General features: G+C 36.7%; 1 protein-coding gene across 2 annotated transcripts in view; it reads left to right on the top strand.

Annotated features, from left to right (window-relative positions):
• The window catches only part of LOC134821464 (uncharacterized), a 56393-nt gene extending 36635 nt beyond the window's left edge, over positions 1-19758 (top strand). For both annotated transcript variants that reach the window (XM_063832216.1, XM_063832217.1), the window contains exons 29-32: positions 8326-8406; positions 17897-18111; positions 18224-18464; positions 18632-19758. In XM_063832216.1, coding sequence (XP_063688286.1) covers positions 8326-8406; positions 17897-18111; positions 18224-18464; positions 18632-18976 — 882 coding nt within the window. In that variant the 3' untranslated portion in view covers positions 18977-19758. The remainder of the gene's footprint in view (positions 1-8325; positions 8407-17896; positions 18112-18223; positions 18465-18631) is intronic.
• Positions 19759-25910: the final 6152 nt, after the last annotated feature.

The raw sequence follows: 25910 nt of genomic DNA on the forward strand, positions 1-25910 counted from the left end.
TGCACAGTTTCACTGTATGTTTACTATACAGTACACACAAGTGAAGCCCCGTGAACTGTGAAGAGTAAATCAGGTGGTCAGTTAGACCGCTTCTCTTACTCAATACTCCCTTTAAACCCTTTACCTTCTCTTTACCGGAATGTCTACGAAGTGGGCGTGACTCATTCCTGATAAGTTCCTGTTAAGGTTACATTCCTGCCATTCTTCCGCCCAAGTTTTATAGATACCTTGGTTTGTGAAATTAATTTAACAAATGATTAAGAAACCCTTTTATAAGTCAATTATTTAAATACTTTCATTCTTTATAAGAGTTTATTAATCGAATAGTTAAATGGCCTTTGATATTTGGTGACATTTTACATAATAGGCACGGTCTAAAAGTTTTCCAATTTAATTCCACTCAATTTCTGGACCAGTCAGTTAAATCTACTTAATAAATTTCATGAAATATGCTTATTTTAAGTGTTCAACAGTAACAGCTAAATGAGCCCAAGTCATATTAAGAAAGTGTTAGATTTTGAGGGATAGCGTTGTTAAGGTCTCACATTATGTCTTTATGAATCATGTAGCATGAAAAAGTGTTGCAAGGCTTCGTCTCCGATACTTCTACATAGGGTGTGGTGGAGGCGCGATGATTTTCAGAGATGTGTTCATTTACTGATCTCAATATCTGTTCAGAGCTGATTTTGAGAAGTTAGAAAACTGCATTGCAACCTTACAATTGCTGATGATAACTCAAATTGTGTTAGACTCTGATTAGAATCTGATCGATACGATATTGGTATCTAATGAAAGAAACGATTATACCGATATAATATCGTGATTCATATAAATGGATTCCCTGGTTTCTGACCTCATCCTCACTTCAGTGATCTTTGAAGTCTGAAGTGAAGGTAGGGATGGTAACTTCTAGATCAGAAGTCAGAGATATCACAACAAGCCACAGAATCTGTTGAAATTCATCTGTCTCTGTGTCTCTATTCAATATAGTGATGTGAATGTCACTGTCTCCCCTGATTTAGTGACCGTAATTTTTACAAATATATACCCGATATAAAAATATACAAAATCTATAAATAGCGAGGTCTGAAAGTGTTTGTGTTTTCGGGGGAGTTTGAGAGAAAATAAAACTCTACACCCGTGATAATTAGATTAGATGAGGATACAAGTGACAAATATCGTGCTGTTTTCAAACACTTTACTAAATACTACAATTTGAAATATGCAGTACTGTAAACGCAGCTTCACCGATGAAAGGGGATAGTTGCATTGATTAAAATCCAAAGTTATTTAGCTATGTTTTTATGTCTAACGTGCCGGCTGTAGCGAAGGTCTAAAATCTCGGCACCTATCAAAGGCAAGGAGTATCATGTCATTCGACATGTCACATTGTCACCCGTAACTTAAAAATGAAAATATCCAACATATTCCACATTCTAACATAACATACCAGCACGACACGGAATAATCCAGACTTTCTCATTTAACAAGCAGTCCCTCACTTTTCAGAAGGATATAAACGTCCGATGTAGTCCATTCTCTGTAAATTGAACAAATACTAATTTCGAAAACGCAAAAGTCCGAAACATTTTTTCACTACAACGAAATTCTTGGCATCTTTTTAGTTTTTGCTCGTCATAGTTAAGTAATTAATCTACAAATTTAATCGAGGATCGAGAGATTAGCCGGAACTTTTTGTCATTCAGATTCTTTGGACGTAAGTCATCCTCCGTGGTGTATTTAGTTCACATCATTAGTACACACCAGCCCACAAAAGTATTTAGTTCACATCATTAGTACACACCAGCCCACAACTACCTGGCATTTTTCCAACTCCCCAAATCCAGCTGAAAATCTGCCAAATCTGAGTATCACGAGAAAAATCTTACGAGAAATAAGATGTCTTCGAAAAATTTGACTTGAGACGATGTGTCTATGAATTTTCCCTCGTTTTTCCCTCCTTAAAAGAAGTTTAAAAAACAACCAGTATAACCATATTTTAAGGAGCGTTTCAACCTTACGTAAGCATAAAAGTAACCGCTACGAATTAATAAAGTTCTATTTTAAAATGGTTCTAGAACTTTCTACAGGTTACAAGAACTTTCCAGAAAGTCAAAAGAGCAGGCTGGCCCAAAATAAACGCCATTTCAACATGTCTAAATCCTGCGCTGCAGTAGATCTATTAGTAGTGGTGTAAAATACAACATATGTTCCTCTCTGTGAACCACACTGTCTAACACAATACTAACATTAAATAAGGAATATACAATAAATACATACAGGGTAGTGTCACGGTATGTGATATTATATAATACCTAACAAGTTATAATAATATATGCAATATAATAACTAACAAGTTTTATATGATATGATATAATAAATAACTAGATCATCCAAACATACCCCATGCTATTATTACTGCGCTTACCATGACCGCTCCTATTTTGGTGCTAAAGTACTTGTCACTCTTGACAATTTCATGCCTTATATAATGTCAGAACTGTCGTAACAGGTGTGAATTTCTTACTTTCTATTGGTTTGTTTCAGTCACGTGGTGTGAATTTCTTACTTTCTATTGGTTTGTTTCAGTCACGGGATGATTAATATTTATTAATAATATTTTAATTTAATAACGTCAGTTTACATTTAAACCTGAACTGTATTACCTCATAAACCTAAAAATAAAATCCGTATCTCTCAATATTTCTCTAAATATTTTATAGGACATCTGTAAATGAGAACTAGAGTTTTTACCGAATATGATAACTTATACGCATCACTGCAATTGCTATCTTATTAAAAATGATGCCGGCACCTGTACACACAAATCTCTCGTTTCCTATTGGTCCGTTTTGGTCACGTGACGTGAACAAACCTTACGACTGGTTCAGGGTCACGTATTATCAGAGAGAGCAAGTAATGTATGTGTAATATAGGGTGGTATTGTGTGTAGCGACGTAAACATTTGACCCGGGCCGGTGTATGTGTGTGTGTGTGTGTGACTTGGGTCCTGAACTTCACTTAGCAGTGATTCCCTATTCGGTTTCCACTTAGCGCTACTTTTGTGTCAAATATTCCGGATATGTTTGGTGGTGGCACGGTGAGTATTGGTAATGGAGCCTGACTGAGGGAATTGGTGTTTATGTGGTTTTGCTGTTAAAAAAAAGAGGAAACTTCAGAAGTTTTAGTGACACCACACAACTTCATCCTGGTAGTAGCAGTGGCTGAACGTGAAGCTGAGCACACAGGCAATTACTATGTTCCAGAACTCTCCTCCAGCAATTACCGCTCTTGGATCTGGTTGTAACCGTTTGTGGTGGTGTGAAGGACCACTATCTTACAGCTTCTTCTTTACAACAGAAGACAGTGTGTGATCTTGTCAGTAAGTGCTATTTTATGTTCGGAACATTCGAGACATCATTTTTACGAAAACCTGTGAGTGTACTGTATAAATACCTTTCAGTATAATATTATCCAACATTGACACCTCAAACCACATCTTTATAATGTAGTGTGCCCTGGTTTGAGGCTCTACACTCTACAGACATGAGAAGTGTAAAGTTGCTGAGTGTGACATACTGTGTGACATGAGAAGTGTAAAGTTGCCGAGTGTGACATACTGTGTGACATGAGAAGTGTAAAGTTGCTGAGTGTGACCAAAAGCTCTGAAATGTCCTCTTTTCTAAACACAAAAACCACAACGAGAAACCGCTGGAGCTCCATTTGCTTGTGAAATAACAACGATCTGCAAAACTACTCAGTTATTAAATTAAATGCTTCGTAAGTTAGATGAAAACCTTCACTTTCCTATCGAAATTATGTGACTGATGCGGAAAAGCGGTAAAATGGATAAATGATTTTAAGTTCGATATAACACAGCATAATGTACAGCTTCAAGTTTTCATTGTCTTCCGTTGTAAAGTTGCAGATCACTCGCACAGCTGTGAACTGTTAACTGGAAGTATTTATGAAGTTGTGACGAAGGAGCAGGTTTAAAGTGGAAGTATGTACGAAGAAGCAGCTGTGAAGTATAAGTATTTATAAAGGAGCAACTGTAAACTGTTTGTGAAGGAGCAGGTGTAAGACGATAGTATTGATGAAGGAGCAATTCTTGAGTGGTAGTATTAATGAAGAAGCAGCTGTGAAGTATAAGTATTTATAAAGGAGGAACAGTAAACTGTTTGTGAAGGAGCAGGTGTAAGACGGTAGTATTGATGAAGGAGCAATTCTTGAGTGGTAGTATTTATGAAGGAGCAGCTCTAAAGCGGTGTAGCAAGAGTAGCCGAACTTAAGTTGACGTATTTTGAAGAAGCACGTCATGTGAATCGGCGGTATTTATAGAGATTTAAGCCCTCTATCTATTTCAGATTCCTGTACCATAAGTCGCAATTTACCACGGTCTAATGCTTCTAACTTTTCCTAATTAGTCGGCCGGCATTTACATCGTGGAATTACCACGGCCACATTCTCTATAACACAATACATAATATTATAATACTGTTTGAATTACAGAAATTGGAGATGAGCTAATCTTTCGATAATCTGGGGTTTATTTTTTCAGTAAATCGTATTTATAAAGGAGTTATAGTAAATATTAACGTTTGTTAGTAATGATACTAACAACGTTTGGAACTTGCATAATATTATAAACTATGGCGCCTACTATTTACAGGTTAGTCAAAATACATACATATCACGGATATATTGCATCTAATATATTTCTATAATAGCGAAGAATTATAAGTTGGTAAAGTTTGACCATATTAGGGGACACGAGAAGCTCCTGTTGAGTAATAGCTGTCCGACTTTGACTTTCCATTGTGACGTACTTGACATAAGCGCTAGTTAAAAACCGTACTATGGTAAGACAAAATACTGGCTATTACTAATTTTAGACTGTGGAATGAAAATAGAACAGTGTTGAATGGCATTTTATTGGGTATGGTTAATGGTTATAGGTTGGAAATCATGGTTTCCGTGTATAAAAGTGTTTGAAGAAGAATCAGAAATGCCGACGTAAGCAATAAATCTTTAAATCGCGGTCAAATCGAGATTTATTACGCACCGAAGACATTAGGTATTGGATATTATATAGTACTAGAAAGCCCGTGGTAACAGGGACGAAGCTAGTAGTATTCTTGGAAAGAAAGTTTTAATCGCATCAAAAAGTATCCATCCCAACCGAAGATACAGCCGATTTAAATATAAAACACTTTAAACACAACGTAATTACCACAAAACCGATCAAAATGACGTTAAAACAATCTTTGCACGTGCATGTGTGCATTAAAACACCGTTGCTATGGAACCTTTTGGTTGTTACCTAAATTCCTTTTTTTCATCTAATTTGCACGTGGGCGGTCGTACAAAGATTGTACAAAAATAATTCTCTGAATTATAGTAGAGATAGGGTACAGTTTACAATGTAAGCTGTAACCGTGTTATTAGAAATATTAACAGTAACAGTGTTACTAGAAATATTAACAGTAACAGTGTTACTAGAAATATTAACAGTAACAGTGTTACTAGAAATATTAACAATAACAGTGTTACTAGAAATATTAACAGTAACAGTGTTACTAGAAATGTTAGCAGTAACCATGTAACTAGAAATGTTAGCAGTAGCCAGTAACCACGTTTCTATATTCTAGAAATGTTAACAATTACCACGTTTCTATATTCTAGAAATTTTAGCTGTATTCTTGTATTAAAGTTAAGAATGTAACTGTGTACCATCTAACTGCAGGTACTGATTGCTATCAAGTTTGTCTGCCTTTTCCTTGCTGCCTGCCAAAACCAATCGGTTCAGTCGAGTCTTCTGTAAAGCCAATTAGCGAATATATTCGACCAATTAGTGAGAATAGGCACTGTTTCTTTGGGCAAATATTTACTTTGGATGGACATTTTCGTTATAAATCCAGAAACGAAGCATTGCGTGGAAACTTTCGTCGGCTTTGTCATAAAGATTAAAGACGTTTAATTTACAATACTTTAATGTCCGGTAAAATGATTGAGAAGCGTATTTGCTGGCCATCTGTTTCTCAGATCTGTCAATCTAGATGATTACAACCCGTGTTATTTGAAATTAGAAACCACATTTTTAACTTATTCGCTGTACCCCACCACCAAGAATTATTCGCGTTATAATTTTACCTAATTACACACATTTCCTACTCACGGTTGTGACTTCTGGCAATGTGGTTATGGTTAGACTGATGTTTCAGTGTGGTCGGCTATATTTTCAATTTAAAACAGATGATGAGTGTAGGTTTCGTTGGATATTTGTGAGGATGCAGTATTGGAATTTGGATTGCTATTTGAAGAAATCCTAAAATAGCTCTTTTGGAGATGGTGTTATCATAATGATGCAAACTAACCTAAGGTATTCATGAAATATGCTATTTTTAAGCAGCAGAAAAAACAATATCTCGCCAAAAAGTCACACCTAATCATAGAATTCTAAAATAGTTTTCACGACAATCCATTGGAATGTTTAGCATCAATAAATGATTCCATTTCATGATTGGGAATATTCAAGTATTAATGCCAAAATAGCGTCAGTAACTTACAAGTACCATTTTATCCTTGTTATTCCTAAAACTGTATTTTCAAACTGATATTTAATATCAAATAAAAGTAACTTTATATCCAAAAATTAGGGCACTGTTGTCAAGACAGACCTATTTTTATTTAGAGGTAGACATGATTTACAAAAAGTAAAATTCCTCTGGGATTACCCCGCAGTGACCTAATGTTAATGTCATTATTGTATCGCAAAACTTGGTGTTGTTGGGACAAAAATTTGTAATCAAGCGGCATTTGTCTGTCAATTTTTGTCGACTAATGTTGATCGCATTTTTGACAGTATCAAGTTGAGAAAAGACGTAATGGTAAAATTTGATCATGGAAATATCAGTATGTCTGTGCCTATCTATTCTGACCATAATCTCTGGTAATTTGTAGATAGAGACCGTATTGGATTCTGATTTCACTGAAATACTGATCTTTTTCATCGTTAGATATGAATTGCCAAGTCCTGAGGGACCTAAAAACGTTTACGTTAGAACGTATTTCCATCAGTTTGTCAAGGTTATAATATCTGCAAGGACAGTCTACTTACACTAATGTAGCTGCCACAGCTCACAACCCAGAACACAGTACCCATGTTTAGTGTGATAAACGGTAGACATGCTGCAAGTTAATAGCAGTCTGGGTCCCATAATCCTATACACCAAAATGTCTACTCACCACAATGTATACTCACCACAATGTCCACTCACCATTTTATAGACCACATTACTGCTACTAGATCAATACATAACTTTTACATTATTCCGTAATTTTGGGGTAATTCTTCAGAAATGAAGTTACCCCAGTCTTTGCTACAATAAGGAGCTACACCTCAGCTTGCAGTAGAAATAGAGACCTGACTCAGAACATCTCCTACTTTGTCCTCAGTTGTTCATTAGAGACCATAACACTGGTACAACCAGTGTATGTACTGGTATGTACTGGTATGTACAGTGTATGTACAGTGTACGTACATTGTACAATTGTTACCCTTGTGAGACTCTTCAGAGATATATCATCACTTATTACAGTAATATGCTCAGAGTCACAATACCACGATATAACGTGATTTAAAGTGTGACTGTACGACGTGCTTTGCAATGAACAATACTCTAAACGAACAGAATATGTGTACATCTCTCGAATGTTTGGTGGTATTTAATGTTTCCGCTATTATCCCTTGTTACACACCATACTCTTACTCTCATTATATAACATGTCAGATATCCGCTGTGAAATGGGTGGGACGTGGTCTTTGTGGCCACGCCCCTTTAGGTATTCACCTGGAATGTACTGAAACATAATTTGTGTACGTGGTATTTAGTGTGGAGTATTAATTTAGGATATCCTGGGTACTAGCTGTCTAATGTACACATGATGCGCTTTTTTATGCAATCTGTTCAAAAAAGTAAGGAAACTAAGTTATATAATGTGCTAAATATACACGAAAGTTTTCACATATTAATTATATACAAATGCAGGAAACACATTTAGCCGTACACACTTCTTAAGAGAATCTTGTGTTCTTTACATGTACCATGCTCTGAGGAAATAGTAGCCACGTGATATATTTCTGTGCTCCCATTGGTTTAAAGAGTACTTTGGCAATGTGTGTAATTTTTTCGCGTACTACATAATATGATTTAAACATATTGTTTCACAGTAAACTTTTGCTTTATTTTATCAAGAATTAGACAACTTCATCTTGTCAAAACACATTTTATGACGCAAGTTTAACACAATGTTATTTTACAGGGAGTAGATATGGAGCCCAGAAGCGAGATCCTAACTAGCAGTCACATGTTGAACATGATGTACCAAATAGCTTGCGGCATGGTAAGTTCTTGTGTTCGTTTTTTGTAGGAATTACTCATTTTATTTTTTAACGTCTGCTCGTTTATTCGGACGTTCAATATTTTTGTCTTTTAAAAGCATTTAATTGTTGAGTTAATCATATTGCTCCCTCAAGCAATTTGTCGTCTACTTAAGTATCTAGCTCTCAGAGATCTTTCATATTCTCAGTTATAAGCTACTCAACTTTCTTATATTCACCAGTATTTCATCGTATATCTCGATTACATGTCTGTTTTATTTAAATGTTACTTGTCATGTCCTATGTTGAACTACCTTGCGCTCTGCAGTGTCTCAACTCTCATCAGACAACATAATCATGCACACAATTCATTACATACTTTGAATATATTCTCGCATATTTTGTCGGGTCAAAACGAATTCTCTAGGCCGACAAATTTTGTGGTTGAAACTGTCAATTTGATAACCGACTCTGATGCACCAAGTTTTTAAAATCTCGTTTACATTTTGACTCCCCAGCCGTAATTTAGTTAAGTCTGGAGCCCAAAATTTTCAACCAGAATTGAAATAGTACGTGAATAGGCGCCGGGAAATTCAATTACGAGTTGATATGACAAAATTACTCTTAGGCAAAAATCCAAGGAATTCATCCAGTCGCAGAGGAATGCAGCAAATCTCTCTCAAATGTCACACTGACACCAATTATTTATTGCCTTGATTTCCAATGTCATCTACATTTGTCCTGTACAGGGAAATCGATGTCAAATAGCTTATACAGGGTGGCGCCAACTATAGTTGCCACTAGGCACATTCTTCTAACTTTCTGTAGCGCGCGATGTTTTTATCTCATTTAGGCGAGAAAAAGCGCGCGGTTAACCCGCGCGCAGTCACATGACATATCATGAACCACGCTGTTCACGTCAAGATTTAAATTATGCGAACATAGACAATTTGTGCTTCAAACATAAGATTTTTGCGCTTAACTCCACGAATTTGAGGCTTGCTGATGTTTGAAAGACAGGCTGAGTCAGTGATATAACTACTGCTGTCTGTACAGCAGGGACCTGAGACAAAATTAAACAGTTCAAATAATGGAACGATTTGGTCAGTAAACTGAGAAGAACTTACAACATGAAACTAATACTACATATTGATAAGGTATCACCCGATCGTTCAATATATGCCATAAATGCAGATTTAGTTCACCAATTACAATCACAACATCAAGTTTGGCATTTGTAAAGAAATCCTGTGTTAATGCACGAAATATTTCTGCCTGCACGAAAATTAATTTCACTATTTATAAACATCCCCACCATCCCAGAGACACAGTAATTATCTCGTGATTTAACAGTTATCTGACTTGTGTGAAACCCATGCAACACCGTCTTTATACAATTATTTAGACCATTTTTTTAGAAATGTTATTAGATAATATTTATTACATAATAACCCAATTTCGTTCAAATCATACAAGTATTTAACAGCTAAGATAACTCGTTAAAAATCTGATTAATCTAAAAAACATGATACATCATCATTAATGACGTCATCATAAATGATCTAAGTGTCTTTTCAATACAAATTTCACACATCATTCGAGTGAGCTAGAAAATATTATAGTTATGCCAACATAGAATAACATTTGCAATTTACATAGAACATATAAACCAATGTTTCAGTCTCTTTAAGGCGTATCCATGTCTTCACCAAAGCAATGATTCAATTGCACAGAACAACAATACAACCTCATAATCTTAACAACTAGTGATTGTGTAGAAACTTCCTAGATATTTCCCTTGATGTGAGATTTGGGACCTGTTAAAAATACAATTATCTGTATTTCTCGCCAGCAGGAGGTGTGACACTGTGACACGTGTGTGACACTGTGACACCCATCTGATCATGGTTTAAAGTCTGGGTTTGTAGATGCTCTGCACAGTGGACAGGACTCTTTCTTTGCTAACCAGTGATCTATACAGTGCTTGTGAAAAACGTGCTTACATCTCAGTTCACTGGGGAAAATTTTATAATTTTAATTTTAATAGTATTTTCCTTTAGTAATAAAGTCACATCTAGTTTTTTCTAATATTGATTTTGCATCTTCTTCAATTTCTATCCGCCCAAAAACAGATTAACCTGAAGATAGTCATATTTTTTGTCTCACCTCAATAATTTCTTCTTCGGAAATTTCTTCAAACAAATTGCACATCCATCTGTTGTTAGTCCATCTGATTCTCTTTCTAAGGTGTGTGACTCTGGCACGGTTTTCGTAAAAACCTTCGACGTGACCTGAATGTTCTGAATTTAGAGTCAAACCTCCTAACACTCACGTTTCTGTAAAGAACTGATCATTTTAACTAGTATAGTGATGAAGTGAAATAGCAGAACATTCTTTGTTTCCTTACAGCAGTTCAGCAACACTCTTATTCTGCTATCAGTAGCAGAAATGTTTCAAACTTGCAGCATTAAAATCCAAATCAACCACCTCAAACCTCTTTAAAACAACTCCAGAACGACTTTTGAGTATGCTGATTGTGTCTCCGTCGTGGGGATTCGTTCAGTGAGTCCATGTACAAGTACCTGTAGAGCTCGTAACTGGAGTGCATGTAACCACCAATAGGATCCACCATACCACCTGACATACTCATCAGATCCATTCGATATTCTGGCGGAAATGGATTTGTTGTAAAACAAAACAACCAGAGTCGGTATAAAGAGGGACTTTCCACCCCTCCCGCTATATTAATACTGTTACTTAACAGTTTAAGTAGAAGTTCATTTAAAACAACAGTTACTTTCTAGCCACGTCTGAAATGTCATTGACGTAGCTAGCATCTAAAAAGACAATGAGACTATATATGTTCCTTCACTATCATGAACGTTATCAACTGTAGTAAAACCCCGATTTACTGCACCCTGAATAAAGCCCCGATTTACTGCACCCCGATTTGACTTTTAGTTATTAGTTTTAAAGAAAGATTAGGGCGTTGCTTTTCACTATCCATTATTTAGAACTTGTATTAAATTAACTTACAGTATTATAAGTAACCTACATAATGTGAAATACCGCAACACCCGCTTTCCATTCCCCCAACTCCGCGGTAAATCAGAGTTTTACTGTACAAACACAGTGAAACACACCTCTAAACGTGGGGTATTCTCTATTGATTCCATATTGGCCACTTCACTGGTACTCGGTAATAGTTGTCCCTAGCAAACAGGGAAAAGGCTGCGAGAAGCAACAACACACTAAAATAATAAGACCTGGCTGTGGTAGCATCTGGATTCCGAGACCCTATTTTACTTCCTGTTTAACTATTAATTCAACTTTCTACTAATTGAGCGCGCATCACGACCTGTACTGGGGGACTAGTTCTAACAAAACGGCATATATGTGATGTAATTGAGCGCGCTTCACGACCTGTACTGGGGGACTTGTTCTAACTAAACGGCACCCCTGGTGATGATTATAACAACGTCCAATTCAACAGCAGGTTAACAGACCCTGCCTGAATAGAAAATAAGCAAAGTTGAATCTGGAGTTAAGCACTTGGGGTCTCGTATAATTGGGTAGTTGTGATGACTTTTCTCATTGTTCTAATATGAGCATTAGAATCAAGGTATTGTTGATTGGGGATAATTATCCCAATTAAAAATTATGACTTTAACTAGGAACTAGAAATTCCATTTATCCCATAAGAATGGTACATACCAGTTACTGGAATCATTATTATAAAACTAAATACGGCAAACACGAGATATAATTCAAGTGGCGGAGTAGTCACGCATTCTTCATACTACCCCATAATACTCTGATATGAGCCATGTGAACCAGATTTTCAAAATCAGTAAATTTATTATTAGTAATCAACTTACTGGGATATGTACCCGAGAATTGCATAGTAAATACCATATAAAGCATAATCGTCATGTGATCTGTGGCACCGCCTGTTTATTAAAATAGCCATGCCATTCCACCGATCTTTGCACTTGCAGAAAATTATAGACTCTAATTAATTAGATTAATTATATTTTTTAAATCACCTCATTCGTTGAATACATATCTAGTGCAATTTACCTGGCATAAGGGAAGAAACATGCTCCATAGTAGTTTTTCTTGTTACACATAGGGGGAAATCCTACAATGCAAATCATAATTCAACAAAGGTACAATGTAACAAAGGTACAGGGATATCACACCATAATGGACATAGTGTTGGAGCTGATTGGAGCCAATTTAACAAAGTATTATGTGTACATGTAATTATGCGTACTTTGTGTATTGTGTCACTTATTGAATGTTATCTTGAATATTATCTATACATTTAATACGGCGTGATACACGGTGTTTTGTTAGCAGAGATTATAGTCCACCCATCATATTGCGTGGTTTTCTAGTCCCTTAACTAAGACAATGGAGGGCCAATAAGCAAAGATGGTATTATCAGTTATATTAGTCTTATTCTCGTTAACTTATTAGAAAGTAAAGTGGGTACAACTGTACAAGTGAAACAACCGGCTGAAATAAGCAATGTCAATCGTGGAAAACGGCGGCTCGGATAGAACAATACACAGCTGGTTTAAATAATACAATTCACATGACACCACTATAAGAACGTTATAAAGGTCTAGACATTAAGACAATATATTATATCCTAAACATATATCCTTCCTTTATGACACGCAACGATAGCATGATACATCAATTACAAGGGAAAAGTTAATGGGTTCAGGGGATGCCAATATGCAATTATTATATTAATTAGGTACATAATGTAATTACACATGATGTGATTAGTTTAATCTTGCACAGAGTAAAAAAGCATACGGAATTTTTTTTCAAGAGGTGAAGCGAATGATTTGCCAATCTATACCGGATACTTAATCAGAAACGCATTTTACCGGGGTTTCTGTAAAGGGTGGGCGACAATTGACCCCCGACAATTGACCCCCCGACAATTGACCCCCCGACAATTGACCCCCCGACAATTGACCCCCCGACAATTGACCCCCCGACAATGACCCTGACAATGAGCCTGACCCCCCGACCCTGACCCTGACCCTAACCCTAACCCTGACCCTGACCCTGACCCTGACCCTGACCCTGACCCTGACCCTGACCCTGACCCTGACCCTGACCCTGACCCAGGACCCTAACCATAACCATAACCCTAACCCTAACCCTAACCCTAACCCTAACCCTAACCCTAAACCTAACCCTGACCCTGACCCAGGACCCTGACCCGATCAATTGACCCCAGTGTAATTACATGGGGGATCAATTGTCGGGGGGTCAATTGTCGGGGGGTCAATTGTCGGGGGGTCAATTGTCGCGGTACCTCTGTATATACCGTGCACTTTCCGTTTCTCCGGCAAGAGGCCTGGTATATTGTTCAGATATCTCCTATTGGCTCGTGCCTCAGATAAGGAGTCAGAGACCTCTTATTCTTCTTATGTTTAGCGATTAAACCTTATGTTAGCTGCAGTTTATATTATATTTATAATATTATTCTTTAAAACTAATGTGATGTTCCCGATGCATTGGCGGAATAAGTTTGTAGCGAACTTTTTTATATTACTTAATAGCAAACTCATCGAGTGCACAAGAGCTTGAAGAAGAACATACATACATTGTTGGGATATGTGATATCGCATCGCGAGAAAACGAAGTTTTCCAGAAACTTCCCCGAGATTTCCCAAATATTTCATGTTACCTTCAAGAGGAAGTGAACAAACACAATTTAGTCACAACAGAACGTATGTTAATAATAAAGTAAGTCACCATCACTTAAGTAATGTTTTGGATAGTATTACTGTTGTTGGGTACGGAGTTGTTAAACTCAACCTATGGGATGTTGCGGAATATGGTGTCAGGTTCAGTCGGTTCATGAATTGATCCTGTCAATTGTTCAATAGACATACCGTTGAACATGACAACTATGTGAGTTGTCATTTACAATTTTTAACCAACACTACATAAAAACAGTCACTGTGCCGAATAATAGCAGAACACTGATATTTTAAATAAACGTTATGCAGACTCCTCGACTAAATAGTCACTAAATAGCGAATATCTTGCGTATTTAAAACATTTGAACATACTTATCAAGTGAAACTGATTCCAAAAACGCATAATGAACTATGAACATAGTATGTAGTGCGATTATCATTAGCTTTCCCAAAACTACAAACGCAGTATTCTTATTTCTATAATGTCGAAGGAAGATGGTGGGTGTACTGACGTCTGATACCACAAATAATAATAATACAACAAATAATATTTAGTTATTTATGAATAACGCGCAAATTCTCTGCTGATTTCAGTAATTTACACCGTATTTTATTATATATACTTTATATATAACCTTATCCCTCGACGAATAAAATAGATTGTAGTGTTCTGTGTTCTGTGCTGATATACGATGTTAGTTGTAACAGACCAAATTACATATTATATTATTTAAGGTTATACGCAACTAAAAAAGTGCAAATAATGGCAATAAAAAGTATTTATGCTCCCCCCTGGATAAGTGTGCTTTATTTTTATGTTGAGGCCAAATACGTTATCAAAGTTCTGAAAAGAACTCTATAAAAAATCAATTACTTATTATGCTAAAACATATTCACAGACCTACTACGGAAATGATTCAAACTTAAGCAAAAATGTTTGGAGGATCAATATACACGTAACATTATATGCTCAAAGAAGAAGGCAAACTCCTAGTAAGTGTACTTAAAGTAATACTATTCGGCCAGCAAAAGGATCAATATCATTTGGAGCTTTAAGTAATGAAAGGACACACTATGACTAATGTATCGCTATCCTTGATTGTTAAAGGGATTATTATAATCGTATCGAATTTCATCGCAAGATGACGTTTTAGCCATTATCTCCTCAAATTACTTTTAAATTATCCCAATTATAATTATGTTATTTTAATATATGTTAAACTTTATCTGCTCCTTGGGTAACCCAGAAATTCGCTATACTTATCTATCATTTGGGACCTCTGAAGCTAGTTTCAATATCGTAATTATGATTTGGAACTCAGAAGCTTGACTAAATACCGTAATTGAGCTGATTATATCTGTGATTGATCCCCGTGATTGCTATGTTACTGTTCCTCATGGGAACAGATAAACGCTGCGCACCAGCTCAGGTCACAGAGCCCAGGTGTTTTATGCCCTAAACTGAAGACAATGCAAAAGGTCATTATATACCTGTCAGCTAGATTTACAGACGTAGCCTTATACTGTTGTAGGAGTTAAAGTTGGTGGCCAATAACCAACCCAATATCTTATCCTATAAAACTTGCTAAAAGTCTGTGAGCCATATGCCCGCTGATCGCAATTTAATGGTAATTGAATATCAATTGTCCTACTACACTTGTACTAGTCGAGTCAAACCATTTATTGCACGTTATATGGTATCCTATACTGCATGGATCAAAGGAATCAAACTAAGAAATATGTTCGCTTATTTCGTATCCACTTAAGATTATAGGCGAATTCCTATTAAATTCTTATTCATTTTCCGACGAAATTTGTTCTAATGAATTGGAAATTCATAGGCCTCCAAGTTTAGGGGTTGCAACGTGGATCATATCATGTTTTTCTAAATTGCTGGATGCAACATTGAAGTAGCTAGATATATATATCCCCGATTTGACTATAAACGAAGGCTATTTAGTTTCCATACACACCCATTTATACTAGCATTTTAAGAGGCTGACAACTTAGAAGTTTGTACGCCATCTTCTAAAAGTCGTAAGAGTTATATTTTGGTCGAATCGCCTCAGAACAGGCAAGTTCATATTAATGGGTCGAAACAGTTTAAGAAAACACAGATACAAAGATTTTGGGTTCATTAGGAAGCAAACAAGTCAAATTTAAAGGGGTTTGATCAACTGAAGTACTGTTAGCCTAAAGAGAGACCTCGAGACCATAAGCTAGGGGCAATCTTGTTCGCGTGACATTTCGTGAATCACGTGACTGTTTTGGATCACGTGACTGTTTTGGATCAGCACCAGCCCACTTAGCTAGGATCACGTGTAAGGAGAGGAGGGGTCTATGCTATGTACCTTTGTGTTCTGAACAATGTAACATCGCTATATCAGGGAACACGTTTGTTATTTCTGTATTGTATGGCCGTTATAGCGTACAATATACTGTAGTATATAATATGTAGGGACTAATTATATATACACCAGATATTTACACCTTTAAAGTGCCAAAATATTGTCGTGTCCTTTTCTATTAACTAAAAACAGATATGACTGAAAGATGTATTGTAAAATGGAAATAACTAGATGAGTAGATGGTCGTCTAGCCGAGAACGGTATAATTTAATCATTTGACGACGGAAAATACCCGGGAATCTCATCCCATCAGAACTCCAATTAATCAGAATAATGAATCAGCCCTGCTGGCAGAAGTTCATTCTACCAAACCAGTTGCTTAAACCATCGCAGGCGCAGACAACGCGTATCCACGTTATTCTTTACAAACCACATTGTCTGCATATAAATGAATAAATAGATGTATTTATAATTATACTAGTGTAACCCGGCCTACGGCCGGGATTTCACTGCCGCAGTTAAAAAGGGTAGGAGTAATTACCCGCTGAGTCAAAACCCGGATTAGGCGAGCAATTCTATTCGGAGTGCCCTCACGTATCCAATAGTATGCTTAAAAGATAGTAATTCTTAATCAATAATCAATGGAAATTAACCCTTAACACCATGCACCACACCAGCCTATCATATTTGTGAACATGCATTACATTGTCGTATGAAAGTATGAACTCTCTCTACAGTCCAAACAGACCGTTTGAGCACTCCCTCCCCTAATAAGTTTATAGTATTATATGACCATGTAATATATACGCCATGTAATATATACGCTAAATAATATTATGCAGAGAGAGAGAGAGAGCTAGCCCCGTAACTCTTGCCGTTCTTCTCAAGCCATTTTATGTAACATATTTTGTGGTACAAAACCATCAATTAAACCACTTACCACCGGCCGATTTTTATAAAATTTGCCTATTGGCTTCGTCAGAGTTTTGTCGGCACTATACCGAAAAAACCAGTCCCGTAACTAATACCCTTTTTTTTGTATAACCGTTCGGAAATTACACACAGACGATCAGACAGACAGACAGACAGACACACACACACACACACACATTCTGGTGTTATTAAGGTGATTGGGATCTAAATATACACGAGACGAGAAATAAGTGTTATCTCGCCTATCATAAATATCCAACACTCACCAAAACATGTCATATGTTTGTTTTGCCCATCAAATTATGATGTGAAGTTTACTCAGATCATATTAGTTTCACTTTGTTTCTCGAGAAAATTTATCTTAATTCGATTTTTACTTTATCTAGCTATTTTTATCTAACATCTACTAACAATGTACATTGTTATAAATAACACACAATTAGTTAAATTATACATTGAAATCTTATTCAACCAGTAAACTAACAAGCTTCTGTTTTCAGCAATATCTGTGTTACAAAAACATAATCCACCGTGATCTGGCGGCCCGAAACATCCTAGTCGGGCAAGACATGACAGTGAAAGTATCAGACTTTGGTCTTGCTAGGGACATGTACCTGGAAGGACAATACATGATGAACCCCAGGGGCCGTGTTCCCTTCAAGTGGATGAGCCCTGAGGCACTCTTCGACCTCAAGTTCACTTCCAAATCCGACGTGTAAGTTACGAATAATTTCGCAGCATGTCTAGTGAAATTCAGTTGAAAACCTATCATCGTCCCATTTTATTGGCACTTTTTCTACTCTGAAACTGACACAATTCCACTTCAGCTGGTCGTACGGCGTCCTGCTGTGGGAGATAGTGACTCTAGGCAGCTCACCCTACCCTGGTATTGAGCCAGCTAAACTCTGTAAGTTATTAAAGCGAGGCTACAGAATGGAGCGACCAGACGGTTGTTCTCTGGAGATATACGATATTATGAAGGACTGCTGGCAGGAGGACCCTGATCTCAGGCCACCATTCGACGATCTGTCTCATACTATTCAGCAGCTCATGAACCTTGATTCCGTGGTGAGTTTTGTTAAGTTGCTTCTCTGTTAACTACTATTAACCGAGTAAAGGGAGTTTTATACCTGATTTGAAAATCATTTTGATTTAATTTTCTGAGAACTGTCCAAATTTGAAACAAATTTACGTAATATTTTTTAAATTCTTTTGTTTAACAAACTCCTTATCAGGATTATTTGACGGTAGGACAAGGAATGGGAAGTATTGAGGAGAGTACAGAAGACCTGACAGCTGTAGAGTTAGAATCCGACGTTATAGAAGTGCAAGCTGCAGAGCAATACTCGAACGTCAACTCGAAACCCCCCATTTCCCCCTCCTCCTCATCAAGTCAAGACGACAACCCTAAGTCTCCGCTTATTGCAAACAATCATCAGTCATCACTAACTATCGAGGTGCCGCCGCCCATCCTCCGCGCCGACACGTTGGACTTTCCGCCGTCGTCGCGATCGCCCCGCGTTCGGCCCGAATCAAATTACTCTCAGTCGAATATGCATCCCGCCGAAACGGTACTGTAGCTCCATCCCAACAACTTGTCCTTACACCTTCTTGCTCCCTTTTTGATAAATTATTTGTGATCTGTACATATTTAATAATTTAGAATACACCCGGCTCCGTATGTGATAATATGTGACTACAGTTTTGCAAATATTCTCCTATCAGTTAGCTATATTGTTTAGCTTTAACAACCAAAAACTCAACCGAATTGATATAGATCTATTAGATTTTCAAGATTTTCAAGAGTATAGATGCATTGGATTGATGCATTAGATTGATGCATCTTGAATTCTTAGTGTTAGTTTTATTGAAATCAATTTTTAAAACGTATCCATTGCTATTCTGGGTAAAAACGTGAACATAAATAACCGTTACCACGTTTCCAAAATTTGGTATTTGCTTCTTGATGATCTACGTTCACATTAAAATTTCTTTAAATTTTTATTAACTCCGTTCCCCGAATTTTACTCACTTGAACATAGCTTGTTAGGTTAATTTTATCAAGTTAATAAATTATATAACTGAATAGAATTAAGTTTAGTCGAAATGGCTGGCTATGTTCGAGTAGTACATGTTTTGATCTAGCTAGTCAGTGAAAGAATGTGCGATGTAAAATGTAAGGACGGGTTTTGCCTGACCTTAATTTCGACTGATTACATTTTTACAATTAACTGTGGACCAACTGGGAACTGCAATTCCAAAGAATGAAATACTATTGTCCATTTATTTTGTTTTGTAATAATATTTTACTGTTTTGTTATTTTTACAATATTTCAAATTTCTGGAAACCGAACCAACGTGTATATTTTTGCATTATTTGTTGTGGTATTATCAACGTAGCGGACTAGATCAGAGTGGGTTTGAAATGCTAACGCTCGACTATCCTATTAAGTTACTCCAACCGCCATCGACTAAAAGTTTAAAATATTGGATAATGATTAATCATGTTAAATTATCGTCTCACGTCGAGATACCTGTAACCTGATTTCTGTTAATTATGACAAACACAGAAAGAAAACAGCAGGGGTTCAGGTTAAGTATTGAAATGGAGATCTAGATATTCCTAAAAAATAAAACTTAGCAGTATCAATGCCGTTAAAAGCTGACCTCTAAATTTGTTCAGAATTCTGGCCCAAGAGGCAAGACGTGCTGAAAGATTTAATGTTTAAACGTCTGCAGAGAGCCGTGTCACGTGAAGACAGAGTCGATCCTGTTTTGACTTCATAAACGATAATTTGCTTGTTTTTTCGTTTTTTTTGTTCAGTTTTTAATCATTAATGTTAAAGGATATTGATTAATCGTCACTGATCATTTGCGAAGCAGCTCGGCGTACACACGTTAGTAGTTAGATAACTTCGCGTACCTAGTCTTTTCCTCCGGGCGGATTAATTTTATGTTTTCTTTTTAAGACTAGCCTAAGACTAAGAATGAGATAAGAGCGAATTGATTTTGAATCAATAAAATCATTAAAAAGTTAAAAATTTACATTCCAAATGGATTGAAAATAGTTTGCGCGCGACACCCTTTTATTTCATGTTACACTCTGTGCTATCCAGTATCCGTGAGAGACGCGAACAATAGACTAGTAAGATAGGCCGTAACAGTTGTCAATTGTTATAATGGACTAACCCGGCGCGCGATACTTCGTAGCACTTTTGCCCGCCCTAGCGGATTATATTTTCAGAAGAAAGCAGCGCGCGCTACTTCGAAAAAATTTATCGACGATCACGAGTTTGATTCACGATGTCAATCCTTCGCAGCTCGGTGAGGCACAGTGGTGCATTTCGCCGATCTACCGAAGTGTGGTTGCGAGAAGCATTATTTGATGCGCGCGCGACCCAGTAGTGCATCGCGCTACAAATCACGAGTAACACCCGTTGTAAAGTAATAGCAGTTTATAAACCTACCACATCAATTGCTCTAACTAGAGGCCTCTGATCTAGCTCTCACGCTTGTATTATCGCGTGCCATACCAGGCGCGCCAAATGCAACATGACATGAAACGCGAACACAGAACGCGATGAAACAAGCGCGCGCGTGGCACGCAGTACGCGTAAACTTATATATAATAGTTATGCGAATCCTTTCTGATTATCATTTCTGTTTTTTGAAATTGATGTTTTCTTGAATGAAATATTAAAGTTAATATGATTGATGATGATATGTTGAATTTGTAGGTTTATAACTTTTTTTATAACTTTCTCACGAGTTGCAATATGTGCTTCGCAATTCATCGAAGATGCCATGTATATTCAAAATTGTAAATACAAATTTACTAGTATGCTGGCTTGCATTACACATTATAAGTTTTATAATTTGTAATTAAAATCAATTAACACACCTTATATATACCTTATTATGATCAAGAAATGATAATTAATGATGTTTCCAAGGAAACGACCATTAACTTTATTGTTTATTGTTTATTAAAAGATTCTATCCTGATAAATGTACCAATTATGAATTAGTTCACATTTTATTGACGGATGTTTCTCGCCTAAATTTCTTCGAAGTAGCGCGCGCCGTTTTCTTCTCGAAATGTTGGCCCGACGGCATAAAATAAAGTATCATCACATTCAACAATACCTGAGGACCCCAGGCTATTATGTTCATTAACTTAAAAATAAAGATTTGGCGGAATGACAGGCTGAGCGCGGCCCAGTAAATTCAACAATACCTGGGGACCCGGCCCAGGCTATAATGTTCATAATAGAGATTCGGTGGAATGACAGTGCATAGCAGGCTGAGCCGCTGAGCGCCGCTTGACATACGTTGCATGCCACTTTTCGCGCGCGAAGCGCGCGCCGCCGAAGGCGGAAAAATAATATATTATTTATATATAATATCTCTGATATTTGGATACGAAACATGTATCAAAGCGCCGCCCAGTAAAATATTCGATATTGTATGAAAAATATATAACTATGTTCACAGTTCACACCAGCATTAATTATATTATATTATAAATCGAACGCAATTCTATTAAATATTATAAATTACATTTTTAAAATGTTCATATTTTTAAAATGTTCATACTTTACTGGGCCGCGCTTAGCCTGTCATTCCGCCTAATCTCTATTTTATGTTTATGAACATGATAGCCTGAGGTCCCCAGGTAAGTTCATAATACTATATTTCCCAGTACTGTAAAATTCATAAAACGCGAACTTTTCTTTGCCACACAACAATGAAACCAAAAATAAATAATCGTTATTTTTCTTTTTGGTTATTTTTATTTTTGGTTATTTTTATCTTCAATGTAATTGCATCATTCAGGATGTCAATCCTTCACAGCTCGGCGTGGCATCTCGCCGATCTACCGAGAAACAATATTTCTTGATTCACGTTACCTGGGGACCTCAGGCTATCTTGTATCACGTTGCGACCCCCACGGTCGTTTCACTATGGTCACTTTATCGTCCTAACGATACAGGGGGAGCAGCGCACTTCGTTCACATTAAAATTTCTTTAAATTTTTATTAACTCCGTTCCCCGAATTTTACTCACTTGAACATAGCTTGTTAGGTTAATTTTATCAAGTTAATAAATTATATAACTGAATAGAATTAAGTTTAGTCGAAATGGCTGGCTATGTTCAAGTAGTACATGTTTTGATCTAGCTAGTCAGTGAAAGAATGTGCGATGTAAAATGTAAGGACGGGTTTTGCCTGACCTTAATTTCGACTGATTACATTTTTACAATTAACTGTGGACCAACTGGGAACTGCAATTCCAAAGAATGAAATACTATTGTCCATTTATTTTGTTTTGTAATAATATTTTACTGTTTTGTTATTTTTACAATATTTCAAATTTCTGGAAACCGAACCAACGTGTATATTTTTGCATTATTTGTTGTGGTATTATCAACGTAGCGGACTAGATCAGAGTGGGTTTGAAATGCTAACGCTCGACTATCCTATTAAGTTACTCCAACCGCCATCGACTAAAAGTTTAAAATATTGGATAATGATTAATCATGTTAAATTATCGTCTCACGTCGAGATACCTGTAACCTGATTTCTGTTAATTATGACAAACACAGAAAGAAAACAGCAGGGGTTCAGGTTCAGGTTAAGTATTGAAATGGAGATCTAGATATTCCTAAAAAATAAAACTTAGCAGTATCAATGCCGTTAAAAGCTGACCTCTAAATTTGTTCAGAATTCTGGCCCAAGAGGCAAGACGTGCTGAAAGATTTAATGTTTAAACGTCTGCAGAGAGCCGTGTCACGTGAAGACAGAGTCGATCCTGTTTTGACTTCATAAACGATAATTTGCTTGTTTTTTCGTTTTTTTTGTTCAGTTTTTAATCATTAATGTTAAAGGATATTGATTAATCGTCACTGATCATTTGCGAAGCAGCTCGGCGTACACACGTTAGTAGTTAGATAACTTCGCGTACCTAGTCTTTTCCTCCGGGCGGATTAATTTTATGTTTTCTTTTTAAGACTAGCCTAAGACTAAGAATGAGATAAGAGCGAATTGATTTTGAATCAATAAAATCATTAAAAAGTTAAAAATTTACATTCCAAATGGATTGAAAATAGTTTGCGCGCGACACCCTTTTATTTCATGTTACACTCTGTGCTATCCAGTATCCGTGAGAGACGCGAACAATAGACTAGTAAGATAGGCCGTAACAGTTGTCAATTGTTATAATGGACTAACCCGGCGCGCGATACTTCGTAGCACTTAAGTGCTACGAAGTATCGCGCGCCGGGTTAGTCCATTATAACAAAATTTTGCCCGCCCTAGCGGATTATATTTTCAGAAGAAAGCAGCGCGCGCTACTTCGAAAAAATTTATCGACGATCACGAGTTTGATTCACGATGTCAATCCTTCGCAGCTCGGTGAGGCACAGTGGTGCATTTCGCCGATCTACCGAAGTGTGGTTGCGAGAAGCATTATTTGATGCGCGCGCGACCCAGTAGTGCATCGCGCTACAAATCACGAGTAACACCCGTTGTAAAGTAATAGCAGTTTATAAACCTACCACATCAATTGCTCTAACTAGAGGCCTCTGATCTAGCTCTCACGCTTGTATTATCGCGTGCCATACCAGGCGCGCCAAATGCAACATGACATGAAACGCGAACACAGAACGCGATGAAACAAGCGCGCGCGTGGCACGCAGTACGCGTAAACTTATATATAATAGTTATGCGAATCCTTTCTGATTATCATTTCTGTTTTTTGAAATTGATGTTTTCTTGAATGAAATATTAAAGTTAATATGATTGATGATGATATGTTGAATTTGTAGGTTTATAACTTTTTTTATAACTTTCTCACGAGTTGCAATATGTGCTTCGCAATTCATCGAAGATGCCATGTATATTCAAAATTGTAAATACAAATTTACTAGTATGCTGGCTTGCATTACACATTATAAGTTTTATAATTTGTAATTAAAATCAATTAACACACCTTATATATACCTTATTATGATCAAGAAATGATAATTAATGATGTTTCCAAGGAAACGACCATTAACTTTATTGTTTATTGTTTATTAAAAGATTCTATCCTGATAAATGTACCAATTATGAATTAGTTCACATTTTATTGACGGATGTTTCTCGCCTAAATTTCTTCGAAGTAGCGCGCGCCGCTTTCTTCTCGAAATGTTGGCCCGACGGCATAAAATAAAGTATCATCACATTCAACAATACCTGAGGACCCCAGGCTATTATGTTCATTAACTTAAAAATAAAGATTTGGCGGAATGACAGGCTGAGCGCGGCCCAGTAAATTCAACAATACCTGGGGACCAGGCCCAGGCTATAATGTTCATAATAGAGATTCGGTGGAATGACAGTGCATAGCAGGCTGAGCCGCTGAGCGCCGCTTGACATACGTTGCATGCCACTTTTCGCGCGCGAAGCGCGCGCCGCCGAAGGCGGAAAAATAATATATTATTTATATATAATATCTCTGATATTTGGATACGAAACATGTATCAAAGCGCCGCCCAGTAAAATATTCGATATTGTATGAAAAATATATAACTATGTTCACAGTTCACACCAGCATTAATTATATTATATTATAAATCGAACGCAATTCTATTATATATATATATAACTCTAAAACTCTGGTCACAAGAGCAACTGCCTAAACGTGCAGAAGTGAAAACAAATAAATAAAATATACTAGCAGTCCTTAATACTCGTAATAAATAGATTCATTCAATGTCATAAAACTCTTAACCATACACGTGACCAGTAAAATAATTTAATTGGTCTATAGACTACTGTATAAAATTCTCAATATATAAACTTTATTAACAATAATAAATTAGTTAAAATAACACCAACCTTTGGTGTATAAATGAGTAAACAACCTCTATTTGTCGTAAAATATCTCTCATAATATTATAGTATATGCTATAATATCAAAACTGTTTATTAGAGTTCAGGTAACAGAATTTAACTGTAATGGCACCTCTGTAGTATTATCCGTTGTTGAGATGTAACCATTTTTTCGTCCGGTCTTGATTAACCCGGCTCACGATACATATGCTTCGTCCGGTCTAACATTGAACCCGGCTCACTAATCATAGGGATGGTGTAGTAGTTGGAATATGACACACTGTTTACAGTTTTATCTCTGTTCGAAGGAATTCTTCTGCATCCCTTGTTATTTCAACCGCTAAATCAAAGAACTCGCGAAGTCTGCTCCATGATATTAACATTGAATTTCCACCATAGCCCTGGTTAAAGATGTTGTGGAATGGGTGTCTTTTGAGAAGCTCACTCATGCTGTTCCTTTTATTTAGTTTTATATCATGACAGAAGATAAGCAGGTGAAGTGAGTTTTGCTCCCCTCGTCCACATTCACACAGTGGAGAATCAAATTTGCTGCTGTTGAACCGGTGAAGAAATTCATTCATGATGTTGTTGGGGTAGAACAGACTTAGGAATAGGGTTTCAAGTTGCCTTGTTGTTTTGG

This window comes from Bolinopsis microptera, chromosome 9 (assembly GCF_026151205.1).
Source record: "Bolinopsis microptera isolate Bmic1 chromosome 9, MBARI_Bmic_1.0, whole genome shotgun sequence".
NCBI classification, from domain to species: Eukaryota; Metazoa; Ctenophora; class Tentaculata; order Lobata; family Bolinopsidae; genus Bolinopsis; species Bolinopsis microptera.